At 39.6% G+C, this 24439-nt stretch overlaps 1 protein-coding gene and 1 pseudogene across 11 annotated transcripts in view; both read left to right on the forward strand.

Annotated features, from left to right (window-relative positions):
• LOC108405269 (centrosomal protein of 63 kDa) overlaps positions 1-16550 on the forward strand; it is a 116411-nt gene extending 99861 nt beyond the window's left edge. For 9 of the 11 annotated variants that reach the window (XM_073224223.1, XM_037005053.2, XM_037005058.2 and 6 more), the window contains 3 exons: positions 13391-13596; positions 14399-14678; positions 16158-16550. In XM_073224223.1, the coding sequence (XP_073080324.1) occupies positions 13391-13596; positions 14399-14678; positions 16158-16316 (645 nt within the window). In that variant the 3' untranslated portion in view covers positions 16317-16550. Of the gene's footprint in view, positions 1-13390; positions 13597-14398; positions 14679-16157 lie in introns of those variants that run through there. The other 2 variants (XM_037005059.2, XM_037005060.2) reach the window with 2 other exon arrangements.
• A 119-nt stretch (positions 16551-16669) lies between these two features.
• LOC118969944 (large ribosomal subunit protein uL23 pseudogene) lies at positions 16670-24124 on the forward strand (annotated as a pseudogene).
• Positions 24125-24439: the final 315 nt, after the last annotated feature.

The following is a 24439-nucleotide window of genomic DNA, read 5'->3' on the forward strand; positions in this document are numbered from 1 at the left end:
GAAGAACAATCCCAGATGAAAAGTCTAAACTCAAAATTAATAAAACCAGAAAAGAAAGAAAAAATAAGGCCTAAAGTTAATAGGAGAGACATAATAAACATTAGAGCAGAAAAAAATAAAATCAAGGATAAAACAATACAAAAAATCAATGAAAGCAAGAGCTGGTTCTTTGAGAAAATAAACAAAATAAATAAACTCCTAGCAAGACTTATCAAGAAAAAAAGAGAGTCTACACACATAAACAGAATAAGAAATGAGAAAGGAAAAATCACTATGGACACCACAGAAATACAAAGAATTATGAGAAAATACTATGAAAAAGTATGTGGTAACAAACTGGATAACCTACAAGAAATGGACAACTTTCTAGAAAACTACAACCTTCCAAGGCTGACCCAGGAAGAAACACAAAATCTGAATAGACCAATTACCAGCAAGGAAATTGAATTGGTAATCAAAAAACTACCCAAGAACAAAACCCCTGGACAAGATGGTTTCACTGCTGAGTTTTACCAAACATTTAGTAAAGACCTAATACCCATCCTCCTTAAAGTTTTCCAAAATATAGAAGATGAGGGAATACTTCCAAACTCATTCTACAAGGCCAACATCACTCTAACACCAAAACCAGGCAAAGACACCACAAAAAAAGAAAATAACAGAGACGGAAAGATGGTGGCGTGAGTAGTTCAGAGGAAATCTCCTCCCCAAAACATATATTTATGAAAATACAATAAATACAACTATGCCTAAAAGAGACACCAGTGGATGCAGTCCAACAGCCAGGATACATCTACATCTGCGAGAACTCAACATCACGTGAAGGGGGTAAGATACAAGCCGCAGCCAGGTGGGACCCGAATGCTCCCCCACCACAGAACCCGGCAGGAAGGAAGGAGTCAGAACAGGGAGGGAGTGAAAGCCGAGGACTGCTAAACAACCAGCTCTAGAAATCCATACCCGGAGCACAGACGCAAGGTGCACAGAGTGCTGGATATTAGAGAAATGGAAAAGCAAAACCTATGGGCAGGTCCCCGCAACTAGCACCCCTGAGAAAAAAAGAAAAGCGAGTGCTTTCTGCAAGTCTTAAAGAGACAGGGACCCCATAGCTGGACGAAGTCGTCCCGGCACACTTAGCCAGCAGCTGGGAATCCCGGCGAACCTTAGGCACCCTAAACCCCAGGGAGGCAGTGCAGCTCTGAAGCCCCTCATGGCACTAAGCAGCCTGCCAGTCATTCCTCCAACTGGCGCGGACCCCGACACACTGGCCCAGTAGCGGGGGAGTGGCAGCGTGTGCCGTGGGTGGCGGTGCCGAAAGGGACCGGGAGCAGATCGCGTGTGCCAGTGGTGCCAGAGGGGACCAGGAGAGGATTGTGCAAGCCCGCAGCAGCAGTGACCGAACAGCCCAGGTGCGGCTCGCGCCCACTGGTGGCAGTGGAGCCAGAGGAGCCTGGTCGAGGCCCGCGCGGGAGAGACTGTGCACAAATTCAGCAGAGCCAGAGGGAGCAGGCATGCTCCCAAGCAGCTGACCGGAATCCCAGCCCAATGCACACCCACTCGGGCCAGACCCAAAGGCCGCTGCTGGCACACAGCTGCCCAGCAGGGGTGCCGCTATCACAGAGGAGAGCACCTGGCATGCCTGCCACTCCCCGCAGGGCTCTGCACTGCTCTGACAGAGACCCCGCCCACAGCAGCTTAGGGGACTACCCTGGTGGCTGCTCCAGGAGTGCGGGTAACCAACACAGGCAGCAGAGAAGGGCAAGGCATCCAGCAAGCAGGAAAGGACTTTCTTCTCCCAGCTGACACACCCGCAAACTGCCCACAGCCACTGCTGTCACCATGAAAAGGCAAAAAAATTTAGTCCAGTCCAAGATAGTTCAGAAAGCACCTGAGAGAGGATCTGCAGAGACAGACCTAACCAGTCTCCCTGAAAAAGAATTCAAAATAAAATCATAAACATGCTGACAGAGCTGCAGAGAAATATACAAGAGCAAAGGGATGATGTCCGGAGGGAGATCACAGACGTCCGGAGGGAGATTACAGAAGTGAAACAAACTCTGGAAGGATTTATAAGCAAAATGGATAAGATGCAAGAGGCCATTGATGGAATAGAAACCAGAGAACAGGAACACATAGAAGCCGATGCAGAGAGAGATAAAAGGATCTCCAGGAATGAAACAATGTTAAGAGAACTGTGTGACCAATCCAAAAGGAACAATATCCGCATTATAGGGGTAGCAGAAGAAGAAGAGAGAAAGGGGGATAGAAACTGTCTTTGAAGAAATAATTGCTGAGAACTTCCCCAAACAGGAGGAAATAGTTGCTCAGACTACAGAAGCACACAGAACTCCCGAGAGATGGGACTCGGAGGACAACACCAAGACACATAATAATTAAAATGGCAAAGATCAAGGACAAGGACAGAGTATTAAAGCCAGCCAGAGAGAGAAAAAACGTCACCTACAAAGGAAAACCCATCAGGCTATCATCAGACTTCTCAACAGAAACCTTACAGGCCAGAAGAGAATGGCATGATATATTTAATGCAATGAAACAGAAGAGCCTTGAACCAAGGATACTGTACCCAGCACAATTATCATTGAAATATGAAGGACAGATTAAACAGTTCTCAGACAAGCAAAAGTTGAGGGAATTTGCCTCCCACAAACCACCTCTACAGGGTATTTTAGAGGGACTGCTCTAGATAGGAGCAATCCTAAAAAGAGCACAGAACAAAACACCCAACATATGAAGAATAGAGGAGGAGGAATAAGAAGGGAGAGAAATAACCATCAGACTGTGTTTATAATAGCTCAATAAGTGAGTTAAGTTAGACAGTAAGGTAGTAAAGAAGCTAACCTTGAACCTTTGGTAACCACGAATCTAAAGCCTGCAATGGCAATAAGTACACATCTTTCAATAATCACCCTAAATGTAAATGGACTGAATGCACCAATCAAAAGACACAGTAATAGAATGGATAAAAAAGCAAGAACCATCTATGCTGTTTACAAGAGACTCACTTCAAACCCAAAGACATGCACAGACTAAAAGTCAAGGGATGGAAAAAGATATTTCATGCAAACAACAGAGAGAAAAAAGCAGGTGCTGCAACACTAGTATCACACAAAATAGCCTTCAAAATAAAGTAACAAGAGATAAAAAAAAAAAGGACATTACATAATGGTAAAGGGCTCAACCCAACAAGAGGATATAACCATTATAAACATGTATGCACCCAATACAGGAGCACCAACATATGTGAAACAAATACTAACAGAATTAAAAGAGAAAATAGAATGCAATGTATTCATTTTGGGAGATTTCAACACACCACTCACTCCAAAGGACAGATCCACCAGACAGAAAATAAGTAAGGATACAGAGGCACTGAACAACACACTAGAACAGATGGACCTAATACACATCTACAGAACTCTGCATCCAAAAGGAACAAGATACACATTCTTCTCAAGTGCACATGGAACATTCTCCAGAATAGACCACATACTTGGCCACAAAAAGAGCCTCAGTAAATTCCAAAAGATTGAAGTCGTACCAACCAACTTTTCAGACCACAAAGGCATAAAACCAGAAATAAATTGTACAAAGAAAGCAAAAAGGCTCACAAACACATGGAGGCTTAACAACATGCTCCTAAATAATCAGTGGATCAATGACCAAATTAAAATGGAGATCCAGCAGTATATGGAAACAAATGACAACAACACAAAGCCCCAACTTCTGTGGGACGCAGCAAAAGCAGTCTTAAAAAGAAAGTATATAGCAATCCAGGCATATTTAAAGAAGGAAGAACAATCCCAAATGAATAGTCTAATGTCAGAATTATCGAAATTGGAAAAAGAAGAACAAAAGAGGCCTAAGGTCAGCAGATGGAGGAACATAATAAAGATAAGAGAAGAAATAAATAAAATTGAGAAGCATAAAACAATAGAAAAAATCAATGAAACCAAGAACTGGTTCTTTGAGAAAATAAACAAAATAGATAAGCCTCTAGCCAGACTTATTAAGAAAAAAATAGAGTCAACAGACATCAACAGAATCAGAAATGAGAAACAAAAATCACGACGGACCCCACAGAAATACAAACAATTATTAGAGAATACTATGAAAACCTATATGCTATCAAGTGGGAAAACCTAGGAGAAATGGACAACTTCCCAGAAAAATACAACCTTCCAAGACTGACCCAGAAAGAAACAGAAAATCTAAACAGACTGATTACCAGCAACAAAATTAAATCAGTAATCAAAAAACTACCCAAGAACAAAACCCCCGGGCCAGATGGATTTACCTTGGAATTTTATCAGACATAGAGAGAAGACATAATACCCAATCTCCTTAAAGTTTCCCAAAAAATAGAAGAGGAGGGAATACTCCCAAACTCATTCTATGAAGCCAACATCACCCTTATACCAAAACCAGGCAAAGACCCCACCCAAAAAAAAAACTACAGACCAATATCCCTGATGAATGTAGATGTAAAAATACTCAACAAAATATTAGCAAATCGAATTAAAGAATACATCAAGAGGATCATACACTATGACCAAGTGGGGTTCATCCCAGGGATGCAAGGATGGTACAACATTCGAAAATCCATCAACATCATCCACCACATCAACAAAAAGAAGGACAAAAACCACATGATCATCTCCATAGATGCTGAAAAAGCATTCGACAAAATTCAACATCCACTCATGATAAAAACTCTCAACAAAATGGGCATATAGGGCAAGTACCTCAACATGATAAAGGCCATATATGATAAACCCACAGCTAACATCATACTGAACAGCAAGAGGCTGAAAGCTTTTCCTCTGAGATCAAGAACAAGACAGGGATCCTCACTCTCCCCACTGTTGTTCAACATAGTACTGGAGGTCCTAGCCATGGCAATCAGACAAAATAAATAAATACAAGGAATCCAGATTGGTAAAGCAGAAGTCAAACTGTCACTATTTGCAGATGACCTGATATTGTACATAAAAAACCCTAAAAACTCCACTGCAAAACTACTAGAACTAATATCGGAATTCAGCAAAGTTGCAGGATACAAAATTAACACACAGAAATCTGTAGCTTTCCTATACACTAACAATGAACTAATAGAAAGAGAAATCAGGAAAATAATTCCATTCACAGTTGCATCAAAAAGAATAAAATACCTAGGAATAAACCTAACCAAGGAAGTGAAAAACCTATACCCTGAAAACTACAAGACACTCTTAAGAGAAATTAAAGAGGTCACTAACAAATGGAAACTCATCCCATGCTCCTGGCTAGGAAGAATTAATATCGTCAAAATGGCCATCCTGCCCAAAGCAATATACAGATTCGATGCAATCCCTATCAAATTACCAACAGCATTCTTCAATGAACTGAAACAAATAGTGCAAAAATTTATATGGAACCGCCAAAGACCCCAAATAGCCAAAGCAATCCTGAGAAGGAAAAATAAAGTGGAGGGGATCTCACTCCCCAACTTCAAGCTCTATTAAAAAGCCACAGTAATCAAGACAGTTTGGTACTGGCACAAGAACAGAGCTACAAACCAGTGGAACAGAATAGAGACTCCAGACATTAACCTAAACATATATGGCCAATTAATATACGATAAAGGAGCCATGGACATACAATGGGGAAATGACAGTCTCTTCAACAGATGCTGCTGGCAAAACTGGACAGCTACATGTAAGAGAATGAAACTGGATCACTATCTAACCCCACACACAGAAGTAAATTCAAAATGGATCAAAGACCTGAATGTAAGTCATGAAACCATAAAACTCTTAGAAAAAAACATAGGCAAAAATCTCATGGACATAAACATGAGTGACTTCTTCATGAACATATCTCCCCGGGCAAGGGAAACAAAGGCAAAAGTGAACAAGTGGAACTATATCAACCTAAAAAGCTTCTGTACAGCAAAGGACACCATCAATAAAACGAAAAGGTATCCTACAGTATGGGAGAATATATTCATAAATAACAAATCTGATAAAGGATTGACATGCAAAATATATAAAGAGCTCACACCCCTCACCAAACAAAAAGCAAATAATCCAATTAAAAAATGGGCAGAGGAGCTGAATAGACAGTTCTCTAAAGGAGAAATTCAGATGACCAACAGGCACATGAAGAGATGCTCCACATCGCTTCTCATCAGAGAAATGCAAATTAAAACCACAATGAGTTATCACCTCACATCAGTAGGGATCGCCATCATTGAAAAGACAAAAAACAACAAATGTTGGCGAGGTTATGAAGAAAGGGGAACCCTCCTACACTGCTGGTGGGAATGTAAATTAGTTCAACCATTGTGGAAAGCAGTATGGAAGTTCCTCAAAATGCTCAAAATAGAAATACCATTTGACCCAGGAATTCCACTTCTAGGAATGTACCCTAAGAATTCAGCACTCCAGTTTGAAAAAGACAGATGCACCCAAATGTTTATCGCTGCACTATTTACAATAGCTAAGATATTGAAGCAACCGAAATGTCCATCAGTAGATGAATGGATAAAGAAGAAGTGATACATATACACAATGGAATATTACTCAGCCATAAGAAATAAACAGATCCTACCATTCACAACAACATGGATGGAGCTAGAGGGTATTATGCTCAGTGAAATAAGCCAGCCGGAGAAAGACAAGGACCAAATGATTTCACTCATGTGGAGTATAAGAACAAAGGAAAACTGAAGGAACAAAACAGCAGCAGAATCACAGAACCCAAGAATGAACTAACAGTTACCAAATGAAAAGGGACTGGGGAGGATGGGTGGGAAGGGAGGGATAAGGGCAGAGAAAAATAAAGAGGGCATTACGATTAGCATGTATAGTGCATGGGGGGGGCCACAGGGAGGGCTGTGCAACAGAGAGAAGACAAGTAGTGATTTTACAGCATCTTACTACACAGATGGACAGTGACTGTGAAGGGGTATGTGGGGGGGAACTTGGTGAAGGGGGGAGCCTAGTAAACATAGTGTTCTTCATGTAATTGTAGATTAATGACACCAAAATAAAAATTTAAAAAAGAAAATAACAGACCAACATCCCTGATGAACATAGATGAAAAAATACTCAACAAAATATTAGCAAACCGAGTTCAAAAATACATCAAAATCATCATCCATTATGATCAAGTGGGATTCATCCCAGGAATGCAAAGATGGTGCAACATTTGAAAATCCATCAACATCATCTACCACATCAACAAAAAGGACAAAAACCACATGATTATCTTCATAGATGCTGAAAAAGCATTTGACAGAATTCAGCATCCAGTCATGATAAAAACTCTCAACAAAGTGGATATAGAGGGCAAGTACCTCAACATAATAAAGACAATACATGACAAACCCACAGCCAACATCATACTTAACAGTGAGAAGCTGAAAGGTTTTCCTTTTAGATCGGGAACAGGACAAGGATGCCCACTCTCCCCACTTTGATTCAACATAGTACTGAAGGTCCTAGCCATCAGGACAACACAAAGAAATAAAAGGCATCCAGATTGGTAAGGAAGAAGTCAAACTGTCCCTGTTTGCAGAGGACATGATATTGTACATAAAAAAACCCTAAAGAATCCACTCCAAAACTACTAGATCTAATATCTGAATGCAGCATAGATCTAATATCTGAATTCAGCAAAGTTGCAGGATACAAAATTAATACAGGGAAATCTGTTGCATTCCTATACACTAGCAATGAACTAGCAGAAAGAGAAATCAGGAAAACAATTCTGTTCACAAATGCATCAGAGAGAATAAAATACCTAGGAATAAACCTAACCAAGGAAGTGAAAGATCTATAATCTGAAAACTACAAGACACTCATGAGAGAAATTGAAGAAGATACCAAAGAATGGAATCATATCCCATGCTCACGGATGGGAAGAATTAATATTGTCAAAATGGCCATCCTGCCTAAGCAATCTACAGATTCAGTGCAATCCCTATCAAAATACCCACAGCATTCTTCAATGATGTAGAGCAAATAGTTCTAAAATTTATATGGAACCACAACAGATCCCCAAATAGCCAAAGCTATTTGAGAAGGAAGAATCCTGAGAAGGAAGAATAAAGTGGGGGGAATTATGCCCCCCGACATCAAGCTTTACTACAAAGCCACAGTAATCAAGTCAATCTGCTACTGGCACAAGAACAGGCCCATTGGCCAGTGGAACAGACTAGAAAGCCCAGATATAAACCCAAGGATACATGGTCAATTAATATATAATAAAGGAGCCATGGATATACAATGGGGAAATGACAGCCTCTTCAACAGCTGGTGTTCGCAAAACTGGCAGGTACATGTAAGAGAATGAAACTGGATTATTGTCTAACCCCATACACAAAAGTAAACTCAAAATGCATCAAAGATCTGAATGTAAGTCATGAAACTATAAAACTCTTACAAAAATCATAGGCAGAAATTTCCTGGACATAAACATGAGCAACTTCTTCATGAATGCATCTCCACAGGCCAGGGAAACAAAAGCAAAAATGAACAAGTGGGACTATATCGAACTAAAAAGCTTCTGTACAACAAAGGACTCCATAAGGAGAACAAAAAGACATCCTACAGTATGGGAGAATTTATATCAGGTAAATGACATACCTGATAAGGGATAGACATCCAAATTATATAAAGAGCTCATGCACCTCAACAAACAAAAAGCAAATAAGCCAATTAAAAAATGGGCAGAAGATCTGAACAGACACTCCTCCAAAGAAGAAATTCAGGTGGCCAACAGACACATGAGAAGATGCTCCACATTGCTAATCATCAGAGAAATGCAAATTGAAACCACAATGAGATATCACCTCACACCAGTTAGGGTGGCCACCATCCAAAACCCAAACAACAACAAATGTTGAGTATGTGGAGAAAGGGCAACCCTCCTACACTGCTGGTGCGAATGTAAATTAGTTCAACCATTGTGGAAAGCAGTATGGAGGTTTCCTCAAAAAACTCAAAATAGAAATACCATTTGAACCAGGAATTCCACTCCTATGAATTTACCCTAAGAATGCAGGAGCCCAGTTTGAAAAAGACATATGCACCTCTATGTTTATTGCAGCACTATTTACAATAGCCAAGAAATGGAGACAACCTAAGTGTCCATCAGTAGATGAATGGATAAAGAAGATGTGGTACATATACACAATGGAATATTATTCAGCCATAAGAAAAAAACAAATCCTACCATTTGCAACAACATGGATGGAGCTAGAGGGTATTATGCTCAGTGAAATAAGCCAGGCGGAGAAAGACAAGTATCAAATGATTTCCATCATCTGTGGAGTATAACAGCAAAGAAAAATCTGAAGGAACAAAACAGCAGCAGACTCACAGAACCCAAGAATGGACTAACAGTTACCAAAGGGAAAGGGACTGAGGAAGATGTCTGGGAAGGGAGGGATAAGGGGGATAAAGGGGCATCACGATTAGCACGTATAATGTAGAGGAGGAGGACACACGGAAGGCAGTATAACAGAGAAGACTAGTAGTGATTCTGTAGCATCTTACTACACTGATGGACTGTAATTGTAATGGTGTATGGTGTGCGGTCTTGACAGTAGAGGTAGTCTAGTAACCATAATGTTCATGTAATTGTACATTAATAGCAAAATAAAAAATAATAATTATCATTGTCCAATTTAATTATTTCTTATTTGGAAAACAACTCATTGAGCCTCAACGTATCTTAACTGGGTAGAATTTATTGTTTCTTCATTTAAGTAATAAAATATGTATACAGAGAAGGATTTTTTCTTAACAAGGATATTTTAAAAATTGGATTGCTGGAAAAAAACAAATAGATAATTTGTAGAAGTAATACAGAAATCCAGTAAAGAAGAAAAGCTGTTCAATCTCCCTAATATAATCAAAGTAAATAAATGTTCTTTTTTTCCTTTTTTCTTTGGTACCATTAATATACAATTACATGAGCAACATTATGGTTACTAGACTCCCGCTATTATCAAGTCGCCACCACATACACCATTACAGTCACTGTCCATCAGCGTGTTAAGATGCTATAGAATCACTACTTGTCTTCTCTGTGTTATACTGCCTTCCCTATGCCGCCCCCCCATACATTATGTATGCTAATCATAATGTCCCTTTATCCCTAATGTCCCTTTATCCCCTTATCCCTCCCTTCCCACCCATCTTCCCCAGTTCCTTTCCCTTTGGTAACTGTTAGTCCATTCTTGGGTTCTGTGAGTCTGCTGCTGTTTTGTTCCTTCAGTTTTTGCTTTGTTCTTATACTCCACAGATGAGTGAAATCATTAGATACTTGTCTTTCTCCACCTGGCTTATTTCACTGAGCATAATACCCTCTAGCTCCATCCATGTTGTTGCAAATGATAGGATTTGTTTTCTTCTTATGGCTGAATAATATTCCATTGTGTATATGTACCACATCTTCTTTATCCATTCATCTACTGATGGACACTTAGGTTGCTTCCATTTCTTGACTATTGTAAATAGTGCTGCAATAAACATAGAGGTGCATATGTCTTTTTCAAACTGGGCTCCTGCATTCTTAGGGTAAATTCATAGGAGTGGAATTCCTGGTTCAAATGGTATTTCTATTTTGAGTTTTTTGAGGAACCTCCGTACAGCTTTCCACAATGGTTGAACTAATTTACATTTGCACCAGCAGTGTAGGAGGGTTCCCCTTTCTCCACATACTCAACAACATTTGTTGTTTGTTTGTCTTTTGGATGGTGGCCACCCTAACTGGTGTGAGGTGATATATCTCATTGTGGTTTTGATTTGCATTTCCCTGATGATTTGTGATGTAGAGTATCTTTTCATGTACCTTTTGGCCATCTGAATTTCTTCTTTGGAGGAGTATCTCTTCAGATCCTCTGCCCATTTTTTAATTGGCTTATTTGCTTTTTGTTTGTTGAGGTGCATGAGCTCTTTATATAATTTGGATGTCTATCCCTTATCAGCTATGTCATTTACCTGATATAAATTCTCCCATACTGTAGGATGTCTTTTTGTTCTCCTTATGGAGTCCTTTGTTGTACAGAAGCTTTTTAGTTCGATATAGTCCCACTTGTTCATTTTTGCTTTTGTTTCCCTTGCCCACGGAGATGTGTGCATGAAGAAGTTGCTCATGTTTATGTTCAGGAAATTTCTGCCTATGATTTTTCTTAGAGTTTTATGGTTTCATGACTTACATTCAGGTCTTTGGTGCATTTTGAGTTTACTTTTGTTTATAGGGTTAGACAATAATCCAGTTTCACTCTCTTACATGTATTTGTCCAGTTTTGCGAACACCAGCTGTTGAAGAGGCTGTCATTTCCCCATTGTATATCCATGGCTCTTTTTTATATATTAATTGCCCATGTATGCTTCAGTTAATACCTGGGCTCTCTAGTCTGTTCCACTGGTTTATGGGTCTGTTCTTGTGCCAGTACTAGACTGTCTTGATTACTGTGGCTTTGGTAGTAGAGCTTGAATTTGGGAAGCGAGATTCCTTGCTTTATTCTTCCTTATCAGGATTGTTTTGGCTGTTCGGGGTCTTCTGTGTTTCCATATGAATTTCAGAACTATTTGTTCTAGTTCATTGAAGAATGCTGTGGGTATTTTGATAGGGATTGCATTGAATCTGTAGATTGCTTTAGGCAGGATGGCCATTTTGACAATATTCTTCCTACCCAAGAGCATGGGATGAATTTCCATTTATTAGTGTCCTCTTTAATTTATCTTAAAAGAGTGTCCCATAGTTTTCAGGGTATAGCTAGGTATTTTATTCTTTTTGATGCAATTGTGAATGGTATTGTTTTTCTGATTTCTCTTTCTGCCAGTTCATCGTTAAGTGTATAGGAATGCAACAGATTTCCCTGTATTAATTTTGTATCCTGCAACTTTGCTGAATTCAGATATTAGATCTAGTAGTTTTGGAGTGGATTCTTCAGGTTTTTTCATGTACAGTATCATGTTATCTGCAAACAGGGACAGTTTGGGTTATTCCTTACCAATCTGGATGCCTTTTATTTCTTTGTGTTGTCCTGATGGCTAGAACCTTCAGTACTATGTTGAATCAAAGTGGGGAGAGTGGGCATCCTTGTTCCTGATCTTAAAGGAAAAGCTTTCAGCTTCTCGCTGTTAAGTATGATGTTGGCTGTGGGTTTGTCATATATGGCCTTTATTATGTTGAGGTACTTCCCGTCTATACCCATTTTGTTGAGTTTTTATCATGAATGGATATTGAATTTTGTCAAATGCTTTTTCTGCATCTATGGGGATGATCATGTGGTCTTTGTCCTTTTTGTTGATGTGGTGGATGATGTTGATGGATTTTTAATAAATGTTCATTTCCTAATTAGCTTGACAATTATTTTAAAAAACTAATATAGCCATTGTTGGCAAGGATATAGGGCAGTAGATTCTCTAATGTTCTTTTAATGACAAAGTGAATTGATACAGCCTTTCTGGGGGATCATTTAGCACTATCCATTAAACTTGTCAGTATATATAGCCTATAAACCCCTGGGTCATGTGCATTTCTGATTTTGATAGTCATTGCCTAATAGTTCGCCAGAAACATCATTGCTGCTTGCATTACCTAAGAATCCATCCTATAGGAGTAAATGTGTAAAAAATGGTCACTTCAGTGTTGTTTGTAATATCCAACATTTTGAAATAAACCAAATGTTAGAGTGAGATGATTAATTTGTTCCTTTCTGTACTATGAAGTATTAGGCTTTCATTGGATTCCATATGAAAATATGCATTAAACCTTACTGCCTCCCAAACCCCTTTAAAATTATAGTGAAAAGATCTTTTTTTTTAAAGGCTACTTTATCATGTCCGAATTGACTGCACATCCCAGAACAGGCGCTGTCACGTAGAATCTGTACTACCATAGAGTACTTATTTGGAAGTTGTCCCCACCAGCCAGAATTCCCTTTCAGAACCTTCTGTTTAAATTCCTTTGAACTAGGTCTCTTGATTTCTTCCATAGGATTGTGGAACGTATCAACCTTCTCTTTCTTGAAGAATCTACTCCTATAAAGGACTTCTGTGGTTTTCTTCCTTTCCCCTGTTTCAGATTCCCACTCGAGCTTTCCTTGTCCAGTTCCAGCCTTCTTCTGGGGCCGTGGCTACTCCCTGGCATGTCAGGGAAGGCCACTGTACTCCTAGTTTTCCACCCCTACTCACTGTAAGAAACAGAGCGATTTTTCTCTTAGGGAGCCAAAAACAAATCTTCACTTTTTCTAAAGTAAAGCCATAGATGGACTAGTTACAGCTAGAAAAATGTGATTTCCTACCAGCAGTATCCAAGATCACAGATATTCTTATACAAATTTAGTGACTCCTTTATTCTTTTTTATTAGGCAAAAGAGGTTTCACTAGCAGACCTCCAGGAAAATTATACTGAGGCATTAAATAAATTAGTGTCTGAAAATCAACAACTGCAGAAAGATTTGATGAATACAAAATCTAAGCTGGAGGTTTCTACTCAGATGGGCAAAGAAAACCATGACAGGATCTTTAGACGGACACACAGCAGAGCACCTGAGTTCAAGAATACAGAGTTGAAGTAAAATTTATTCAGTTTATTTAAAATGTGTATCATTATGTATATATATATATGTATATATATAATTCTCATTTCTGACTTACAGAAATTAAATCTCCATCTAAGAACTCTATATTTAATTCTGAACTACAGTGTGCAAAGTAAAGCTACTGTACTTCCAGGTTTAAAAAAATGGAGGGATGTCATATAGCACTTTCATTCAAGCTTTAGATTTAGACACCCTGGATGGAGGTACAAACTATATCATTACACCCCCACAGCCTTTCATGCTGCCTCCCACCTCTCCAACCCCACTTGTCCCATAAGAAGTAGAACTTGTTTTTTTATAAAAAAAAGCTTCCTTTGTGTTTTTGGTCACTTAATTACAGGCTATTACCCATAAAAGGTCAGCATGCAATGAAAAACCAGCTGCTTCAGCTGATAACATGTTTTCCTATTAAAGACCTTTGTTGACCCTCACCCCGACTCCCCATTTCCCAACCCCCATCCCAGGTGAGGTTAGTCATACTTCTGTGTACACAGTACTCCCCCCTTTCCCATCTCTAACCACATTAGATTACTTTGGCAGCAAGTCTTCCTTACTGTATTTTAAGTCTGTGAAGTCAGGGCCTGGCAGTGGGGTTTGGATAATTGGGGTCTGAATGATAGAACACCTGGTCTGAGTGGGCTGCTCATTTTGTAAATTACATCCTTGCTAGTTAGCCTGTTTATTTTTAAGTGAACTTCCTATATAGCATTTTGGGTTTAAAGAGAGAAAAGTGCAACAATTTTTATTTGTTTTGTTTTCTAATCTACTATCCAGGCCAACCCATGGCCAGCACAGACCTGATGGACTAAAGACTGAGCACTACAGAACAGGTCTTCATTCTCCAGGAGAAAAAGCGTCGGATAGTATAGAGCCCATATCCAGGGACCTTAGTCCCCAGAGCCCTCACACCAGCCCTGACAGCTCCACCGTCTCTTTGCCTTCCAACTTTCTGTGTGACACTCACTCTTTGTCTTCAGTGCTAGATACAAATGAAGCCAATTTTTCTGACACTGTCTCTGAGAGTATAAATGACCAAGAAGAGTTTATGTCTTCGGTATGGAAACTTTTCTCATCTTACTAGTTTATTAAGTTTATTTAGTTTGATTTTATTTTGTAAGGGTGAGAGGAGGGTGATGGTTTTTTCCCCTTACTTAAAGGTTCTCTGTCTTAAGTACGCTTTACATTCTCGTATATTTCTGTCTTACTGTTTTGCTGTGGAGATACATTCTGCCACAGTTACTTTGCAGAATTCATCTTACTTTTGAAATGCAACATGAATTACAGACACTCATTTAATGTTTTTTAACCCTAATTAGAAATTCCTTTCCTGCCTTTTTCAGCGGTTCAATTTTGTATTGGAATGGCTGGTTCAGGGAATGTCTCTGGATGCCAAGACAGTCTGAGACATAGACAGGAAGAATGAAAAAGGAACTGTTGGAAAGGGTAGAAGGGGAAGGGAGGGATTTCATCTGATGTGCCCAGAACAGTGGAGGCCTGAGGCAGAGGCAGCCCTGGACTCTGCTGGCCCCTCGTTCCTGCCACAGCACCTCTGTGGGTAGAGCTGCAAAGAATTTTCAGTCACCAGACTTGTACTCTACCCACAGAGGTGCTGTGGCACTCTGCCCTCACCCAGAGGTGGCCACTGCTACACATGAAGCTGGGACCAGGCCCAGGTGAACAGAGTTTGAGTCCCATCTCTGGGCCAGCAAAGTTAGTGGGCTGGCTTGGGGCAAGACACTTGGCTTCGGAGTCTCATTCTCCCTTCTGTGAAATAAAAAAAATGGCATCTACCAGGCTGAGACATTTTTAGGATGATAACTGTATTTCCCCTAATGACTCTGTGTTCCCTGAAACAGTGTTTGACATGATATTTTAGACCATAACCCCTGCGAGCAAGGACCAACCATGCACAGTGACTTTTACTCTCTGAAATTTGATTTCTGAAACACCACTGGCCCCAAGGGTTTTAGATAAGGACTATGGACTGAAATTTTGGAGGAGGGAAAATACTAATTTTAACTGGTATCTAATATTTTAAAGGTAGATTTTCTATGCTTTTAAGTAAAAGAAAGTGTTCAGATTTTTAGAAAGTAAATTTGAATATGGGTGAATGTAGTAACCACATTGTTTTTCAAGTGAAACATTCATAAGAGTGTATATCAATTATACCTTTAAAAAAAGTAAATTTGAAATAGCAGACATTAAGTATTCTTTTGTTTGGTTTAGAAGGATATACAAATCTAACAATTTGAGATATTCTTCAGACCAATAACTAATATATTTATATGACACTTGACATTTATACAACTGGGGTCAGAAAGGAAGAGATCTGTGTTAATTTTTGCAGAACTTTAAAAAAATTATTCTTACTATTCTTGCCATTAGGATAAAATCAAAGAAATATGTCTTCAGAGAAAAAAATATTTTTTTAAAAATTACCTTTTAATACTGCTAGTTAGAAAATAGTATAAGGAATGTATCTTAGAAGTATACTATTTAACTGATGATGGGTTGAAATTTGTTTCTCTTCTAGTGTCCCTTGCCTGTATCTCCTCTTGGTTCAATCGCTGCAAGATTTTTGGAAGAGGTGGAACTGAGGTCTCATCACATTCTAGAGCGCCTGGATGCCCATATTGAGGAACTAAAAAGAGAGAGTGAAAAGACAGTAAAACAGTTTACTGTCTTTGAGTAGCCACTTTTTAAAAAATCACAAACTGGGAAATAAAAATAGGCCCCAAAGAGTTACTGTCATCTGAAGTAGCAGCTATTCAAAAGCATGAACATATAAAAATCATAAAGATAAGACATACTAAAAGTTATGAAGAAATCTGAAAAACTGATACTTCTCTAAGGTATTTTCACTGCACTGGTTTGTTTGAAGGACTTTTCGCAGCAATACCTTGTAAGAATAAACCACTTTGCTAGACTTTTTTCTCCTATGAATATTTATTATAAAGTGATACTTTCCTTTGCTGACTTAAACGTGAATAGCTATTGACTAATTAGAGATTAGACTCATATTAATAGACTAGTAAATATTGTATGGTATGTGTTGAAGACAGTCACTACAGAACTTCCTTTAAGGGAAGTATGTAGTAGGAGTATGGATTTCAGAGTCAGACTAATGCACGTTGATAAACTGGTCCTGCCACTGGTACTAGCTGCTTGGGCTGGCACTTCACTGGCCTGGTAGCCACTTGCTAGCCAGTTAGGCTCATAATGTGCAAAATCGGTCCAGAAGTGTATACCGGGGCTAAAGAACTCTGACAGAAAGCCCTCTTTTGTACACAACTCAAGTAGAAGAGAAAGGTGGAAGAAGGGGTAGCAGCCACCTTTAGGATGTTTGCCTGTGGGATGGCCAGTAGAAGTGCTCAGCATCGGCATTTCTGGTCCTAAAGGGGAGACACAGATCTTGATGTGCTGGAAGTTTGAACCCCAGGAGAGCTGGTAGGATCTACCCGGTAACATCTACCAAGAAGGGTGTGGAGAGAGAGTAGCAGAAATGCAGGGTTTGGAGCTCTGGAGGACACCAGCCTGTGAGGACCGTAGGAGATGGTCCAGCAGAGGAGCTGGAGCACATAGCCAGAGGCAGGAAGGTGGGGCGGGTAGGGACTGGCCCACTCAAGGCACTCCCCCTCTCCTGAACTCCCCCTCTCCACTGGATCTTTCCTGACATTTGCATACAAACATCCTGTCATGTCTCCTTCCCTTAAAGCAAAATAAAAGCTCGATCACCAGTTCCTCTCTTGTCTACTGCTCCATGCATTTGCTCCCCTTCATCCAAACATTTCTGGCAAGAGTTGTCTGCAGAGACCATTACCCATTCCTCTCTTCTTAACCCTCTCTGCGCCCACTTCCATCAGCACCATGAAACTGCTCTCGTTCTTGAGGCCACCGTGACCTAATTAGTCCCTGAGCATCATTTTACACAGTGGGCCTCTCTGCCTTCTATGGCTTCTGTGACCTGACACTCCTGGTTTCCCTCATACTTCGCTGACCACTCCATCTCTAGTCTTCTGGATTTTCCTCTTCTAAAGTCCCTCCCTAGGGCTTAAGTGTGGGTTTTTTCACTCAACATAACTTTTCTAGAATATTCCATTCAATTTTTAAGATTTTTGATACCAGTGACCAGTGACCCATACACTCAAAACTAACCTGAACCTCCCCAGAGTGCTGGTTTAGATATTTTCACTTGAATATCTGATAAGTATCTTAGGTTGAACATTCACCATTTTTTTAAAATTAAGTTATCATTGATATACAATCTTATGCTCATGTTTTACATGAGCAACATTATGGTTACTACATTCCCCCCTAATACCAAGTTCCCACCACATACCACCTTACAGTCAGGACAGTGTAGTAAGATGCTATAGTCACTACTTGTCTTCTCTGTGCTACACTTTCTTCCCATGATCCCCCACACACCATGTGCACTAATCATAATACCCCTTGATCCCCTTCTCCCTCCCTCCACACTTTTTCCTGGCCTTATTCTCTTTCTACTACCCTCATATCTATTTTCCTGCCTAGCAAAACCAAGGAAGTCTGGGGTAAGGGGGCAAATTTGAAGGAAAAAAAAATGACTGATTGAAAATTTACATAAGGGAGAGTTAGGACCAAGATACTTTCCTTAATCTTGCTCTGCACATCTATGCAACTAATTTTCCCCAACATCATTCTGTCTTAAATCAAGGCAGAAAGTTGATAGAGTAGGAATCCTTGCACATCCTTCCCAACAAACTCACAAATTCAGCAACAATTCACAAATTCTCTTTATGAGAAATCTGGAAACTAAGTGAAAATCTACACTCCAGGCAACCGAAAAGCCAGACTCACTAAAGCTGCTAAGGAGATTCTAGGCACCCTCGCTGGAGTGTCCACTCGTTGCACAGCGCTATACAGTCAGAAAGAGGCCCCCTTGCTCCCAGCTTCTCCCAGAGGAGTGGTACACATGACCAGCACACCAGTTTGCCCATGGGGAATCCCCAAAGGACTGACCTCCGTCTAGCCAGTCTCGGAGTCTGGTGGGCCCCACCACAGTCTAACAGCTTGGGGGAGAATGGGCACAGCAGCTTGAGCCAGCAAACACCATGGCTCCCCTTCTTGGCTCACCACAGAGCAAGCTGGCAAAAAGCACAGCTGCCTATTTCTCCCCAGGGAGAGAAAGAGTGTGTAGAGACCTGCAGAATCTCTAACCAGGCTGATCGGTGGAGGTTGTCTCCTGTACAAGGCCATATCATAAAGGCCAGGAGTGGTGCTAAGGCAACAATAATATGGAATAGCTTAGCTTAGCTAAATTCTCAACAAGTACCTGCTTGGTCTGATGCACAAACACCAGCATGGAGAATTAAGGAAAATGAAGAAACAGACAAAGATGTTTCAAAGGAACAAAATAAATCTCTAGAAACTGACCCTAATAAAACAGTTATATGATTTACCTGACAGAGATAAATTCAAAATAGCTGACTTAATTCAAAATTCATCTCATAAAGATGCTCACTGAGATCAAGAAAACGATGCATGAACAAAGTGAGAATTCCAGCAAAGAGATAGAAATACTTTAAAATACCAAACAGAATTAGCTAAAGAACTCAATAATCAAAACCACAGTGAGATGTCATCTCACATCACTTAAAATGTCCACTATCCAAAAGACAAGAATTAACAAGTGTTGACAAGGATGTGGAGAAAAGGGAACCTCTTACACTTTTGTTGGGAGTGTAAATTGGTGCAGCTACTGTGGAAAGTAGTATGGAGATTCCTCAAAAAACTAAAAATACAAATACCATACAACCCAGTAATTCCACTTATAGCAATTTACCCAAAGAAGACAAAATCCTTGACTCAAGATATATTCAACAATATGTTTATTGCCACATTATTTACAATAGCCTATGTTGACAGATAATAATTGCACTAGGGGAGTGAGGATTTAATATAAGTAACTTAGACCACTGTGTAATATACTTGAAACCAATACAAGACTGTATATCAATGATACTTAAGTTTTTTGAAAAAAAACATGATCATCTAACTGAAAAATTGATTAGAAGGGTTCAACAACAGACTAGACCAAAAAGAAGAAAGGATCAGCAAACACAAAGGTCATTAGAAGTGATTCAGTTTTACAGAAAAAAAAAATACAAGTGAAGAAAGCTTCAGAGACAGGACACTATCAAGCAGACCACTTTATGCATTATATTTCCTCTGCTTTCCAGTACCTTTATCAAATAGTTATTTTGAGCTCTCATATTTTAAAATTCCAGGAACTCTTTACTTATCTTTTAATTACTCCCTTGTGTAAGCATCTTGTTCTTTCACAGATGTAATACTTGCTTTTATCTGACGATATTGACCAAAGTTCTTTTTTTAAGGTTTCTTATGAATTGTCTTTGTTTCTTCCAAATTCTTCTTTTTTTTTTTTTGCTTTCTTTTGGACTCTGCCATAGTTATTGGGTGCTTTTTTGCATTTAAATCATTGTTGGGGGTCCCTTCTGAAACCCGAGCCTTCAGCATCTCACTCTCCAACCAAATCGCACCATCCTTGCAGATCCAGCACTCATTTGCCATTGTCCTTCTTTGACCTTTCTAGTACTTCCAGGCACTTCATCCTTTGGTTTCCATTCCATCTATTTTCTTCCCTTATTGATGTCATTTCCTGAAACATTCTGGACTAAACCATGATCTTTCAATTCAGTGGCACCCAGACTACAATCATCCCATTAGTGAATCAGGTCAATCTTGCCTTTTTTTCAGTTGCCAGAAAACAATTCACAAATTCTCTTTATTTCTTTACAGAAAAAGAAAAAAAGGCCTGTAAATTGGTCTGACTCCCAATTCTCCATCTCATGATCTTCTGGGTCTCCTATGTGCTCTCTTCAGCATGTCCCTTTTCCATTGCCCAGGGCAGCTTTCTCAGACCTCCAGCCTTCTTCAACCATTTCTTATCCCTGTTCTCAGCAGAAAATTATGCCTACTATTTCACACACACACACACACAGAAAATTTAATGTATCAAGTCACAAGTCTGTCAACTGCCCCAGATAACTGTCTTTATACACTTCTTCATATCAGAAGTGGCATTTATGCTTCCATTCAAATTTTATCCTTCTGTCTATGCTCTAATAAAGTGATTCTCGAACTTGAGCATGCACCTGAACCAGCCGGTGGCCTTCTAACGCCCCACTGCTGCAGACTCTGACTCCATGCATCTGGGATGAAGTCCAGCGGTTTTGCTTCCAGGTGGTGCCGATACTGCCCATCATGGACCATCCTTGGAATATCCTGCTCTGGATCCCATCATCTCCTGCTTCCCAGAGACCCTTGCTTCATCTTCAATCTCCCTCTGCTACCCCTACTCCTCCTACACATGTAAACACAATCAAGACTTGCAATCTTAAAAAAAAAACTGCCAGGACCTATCCTCCTATCATTTTAACCTTCCCTTCATAACTAAGGTTTTCAAAAGAGTCCCTTACTCTTCCTCTACTTCCCCACAACTTATTTACTTCTCAACCCTTTGTACTTGCAATCTGATTTCTAGTCCCACTACAGCCTAGAAATGACTCATACTAAATACAGCAAACAAGGTACTAATATTTCTTGACAGCTGTTGACCAAAATCCTTTCCTAGTTCTAGAAGACACTACATGTCTTAGGGCTTGCTGAAATTGGGACCAACCCCTTGAAAAGACAGTATTATTATTTTGAATCTTTCTGACCACAGAGACAAGTGTTAAGGTGATGACTGAGAAGAAGGATTGAGGATGATTCCCAGGTTTCTGACTTGGACACTTGGGTTGCTAGTGAGGATTGAATCGGGAGTGAACTCAGAGAGAAAAGCAGTGCTCTGCGGTCAGGAGAGAGCATGAGGTGTCACCCTCTGAGCAAGTTTGGTTTGAATTACCTGTGGTATAAAGAGGTGATTTTAAATTGTAAAATCTAATTTGGAAATTATTTACCAATTAACTTAGCTTCCTCTTTTAATGAAAAATAGTATCTTGGGGCACATGATGCCTCAGGTGTCTAGAAAGTAGATAAAAATTTATTCTGTAGCTCAAGAAAGGAATTGAGCAGAAGATAGACATGTCAGTAGTAAGTACATGGTAAGAGCTGTTTCTAAAGTGTGGATGAGAAATAATCCCTAGGGGAAAAAGGGAAGAGAATCAAACACTGAATCCTAGGAAATAGAAACATTTTTTAAGACAGGATAAAGAGACTGAAAGTCCAAAATAAATAATTGAGACAGATGAGTTAAAGGATTTGGCACTACAGAAGCCAAACAGGAGTAAGTGTTAAGGTGGAAGTAGTGAAAAGGAAAGTCCAGTGCCTCAGCCAGATCAGATATCTCACCACGGGTTGTTTATGCATTTATTTACACACTACTTCATTCCAATTTTGGGCAGCTCATAAAAATTCTTTTGAAACAATAATATAAAATTAAAATGAGCTGAAATCAAGGAAATGGAAAGTAAGAGTAGAAATATAAAAATCATGAGGGAGTTTATATCAAAAAATGCACAATTATTAGAAATATACAAGCCACAAACTGACCTGAACTTCTAGCAGCCAATACAAAGTGGGCAACATGATCAGTTATATTTACTCAATAAATATTTATTAAATAGTCATTATATGACTGGCTTTAGGGACACATATCCCCCATAGGACTTAATATTCTGGAAAAGACTCAGACATCAATCAAATAATTAGGACTAACTGAAATTGACATAACTGCTCCAAAATAAAGGAACAGGATCCTATAAGGCCACATAATGAAAATATTCCATTTAGACTGGAGAGAGAACATAGCTTTGACTTAAGTAGCAATGAATGGAGAAAGCCTCTCGGGGGAGAGGATAAAATTAAAAATAACCCTTTGTCTCCTTAGCAATACCAATAAAACGTAATCCCATGTCCCTTTTTAAGAAGATGGTGCCAAAAGCTGAGAAGGAAGCTCCTGCCCCTCCCAAAGCTGAAGCAAAAGCAAAAGCTTTGAAGGACAAGAAAGCTATGCTGAAAGGCATCCACACCCACAAAAAAAAGATCTGCACGTCACCTACCTTCCAACGGCCCCAGACACTGCATCGCCAAAGGCAGCCCAAATACCCTGAAAAGAGTGCCCCCAGGAGAAACAAGCTTGACCACTATGCCATCATCAAGAACACCCTGACCACCAAGTCAGCCATGAAGAAGATAGAAGACAACAATACACTTGTGTTCATTGTGGATGTCAAGGCCAACAAGCACCAGATCCAACAGGCTGTGAAGAAGCTCTATGACATTGATGTGGCCAAGGTCAACACTGATCAGGCCTGATGGAGAGAAGAAGCCATATGGTTGACTGGCTCCTGACTATAATGCTTTGGATGTTGCCAACAAAATTGGAATCATCTAAACTGAATCCAGCTAGCTAATTCTAAATATAAATATTGTCTCCATTAAAAAAAAATGTAATCCATGTTGCAGAGTTGAGTTCTTGCACAAGCAAAATTTATGTATGGTCATAACAAATAACCTTTGAAAGTCCTTAATATCTCTCATAAGTACAGCTCCATGTGGACAACCCTTATGCATAAGGTAAATATAGAAATGTATGACATGTATAGTAATGTACATAATATTATAAACAGGTCTGTGATAAAACAAAAATGCATCTTTAAATATTAAAGTCACCGTCAGTGCTGGAACAGGCTTAAACAGTGAGAAACTGGAGAACAAAGACCCTATGAGGAAACAAGCGTTGGTGTCTCTCTTTTCACAAAGCAAGACAGACAGTCGGATGAAATACAGTTCCATTTACATTGCTGCATTGTTTTTTGTTTTCTTCTTTTCTTTTGCAGAAAATTCACACTTGAACTTCCTTACATTCGTGTGGTACTACACCACTGCTTCCTAGTATTGAGGCCAGAGACCAGAAGCTATGGCTTTTCAGAAAGGGGACACACCAGCTAACAGAGCAAGCAAGACACCCAGCAAAATCCCTACACTAAGACCGGCAGAAGCCCGGTCAGGTCATCCTTTGTGATATTTCTTAGAGTGAGTGAGGGCAAAATGCCAAAGCCCTGTGGATTTTTCCCCACCGAACTATGTGTGGCAGGAGGACATGTAGCGGGTCGCGATGAGGTGAAGCAAAGGCCATTTTGGGAGGAGGACTCCTGAGGATACACCCTGACTCTCCCAAACCTCCCCCAACCTTCTGTAATCTTCCCTGAAACCAGACAGAGAGGCAGAAAGGTGAGTGCAGAAAGTGTTGGCTAACAGGTCCATGGAGAGAATACGGCAATCAAAATGCCAACCAAAGACTTCCTGAATAAATGGCAGCTGGGGCGTATGTACTGTGTGCTCCATGGGCAGCAGACAAGAAGCTTCTGATTTAGAATAGAGGGTCTGACTCCATCCCTATGTGGGTGATCTAGAAAAAGTCTTTTCTTCTCCTCAGGCTTCTCAGTTTTTCAGGAGAAAAGACACTTATGTATATTATAACTCATTTCAGTGTTTCCTTTTTTTGTTAATAACATGGGATTTTTGTAATATGTTTATCTTTAAAATTACCTAATAAAAAACATTCCCTTAAAATTAATATAAAGTTCCTTTTATAAAATATATATTTTTAAATGTAAGAAAACATTGTGTAATTTTTATAAAGTCATAAACTTTATTCTCAGGCAAATATAGAAGTCAAAGAATTTATTCCATAATTAATCAGCAACAGAGCTGGTATAATTATAAAACTGGTTCAAACAACATTTGAAGAATAGGTTATTCATTGTCCACCAGGAAAGGCAGTTTGAAATAAGTATTCTGAGTTAA

The sequence above is a fragment of the Manis javanica genome, chromosome 16, assembly GCF_040802235.1.
Source record: "Manis javanica isolate MJ-LG chromosome 16, MJ_LKY, whole genome shotgun sequence".
In the NCBI taxonomy this organism is placed as follows: domain Eukaryota; kingdom Metazoa; phylum Chordata; class Mammalia; order Pholidota; family Manidae; genus Manis; species Manis javanica.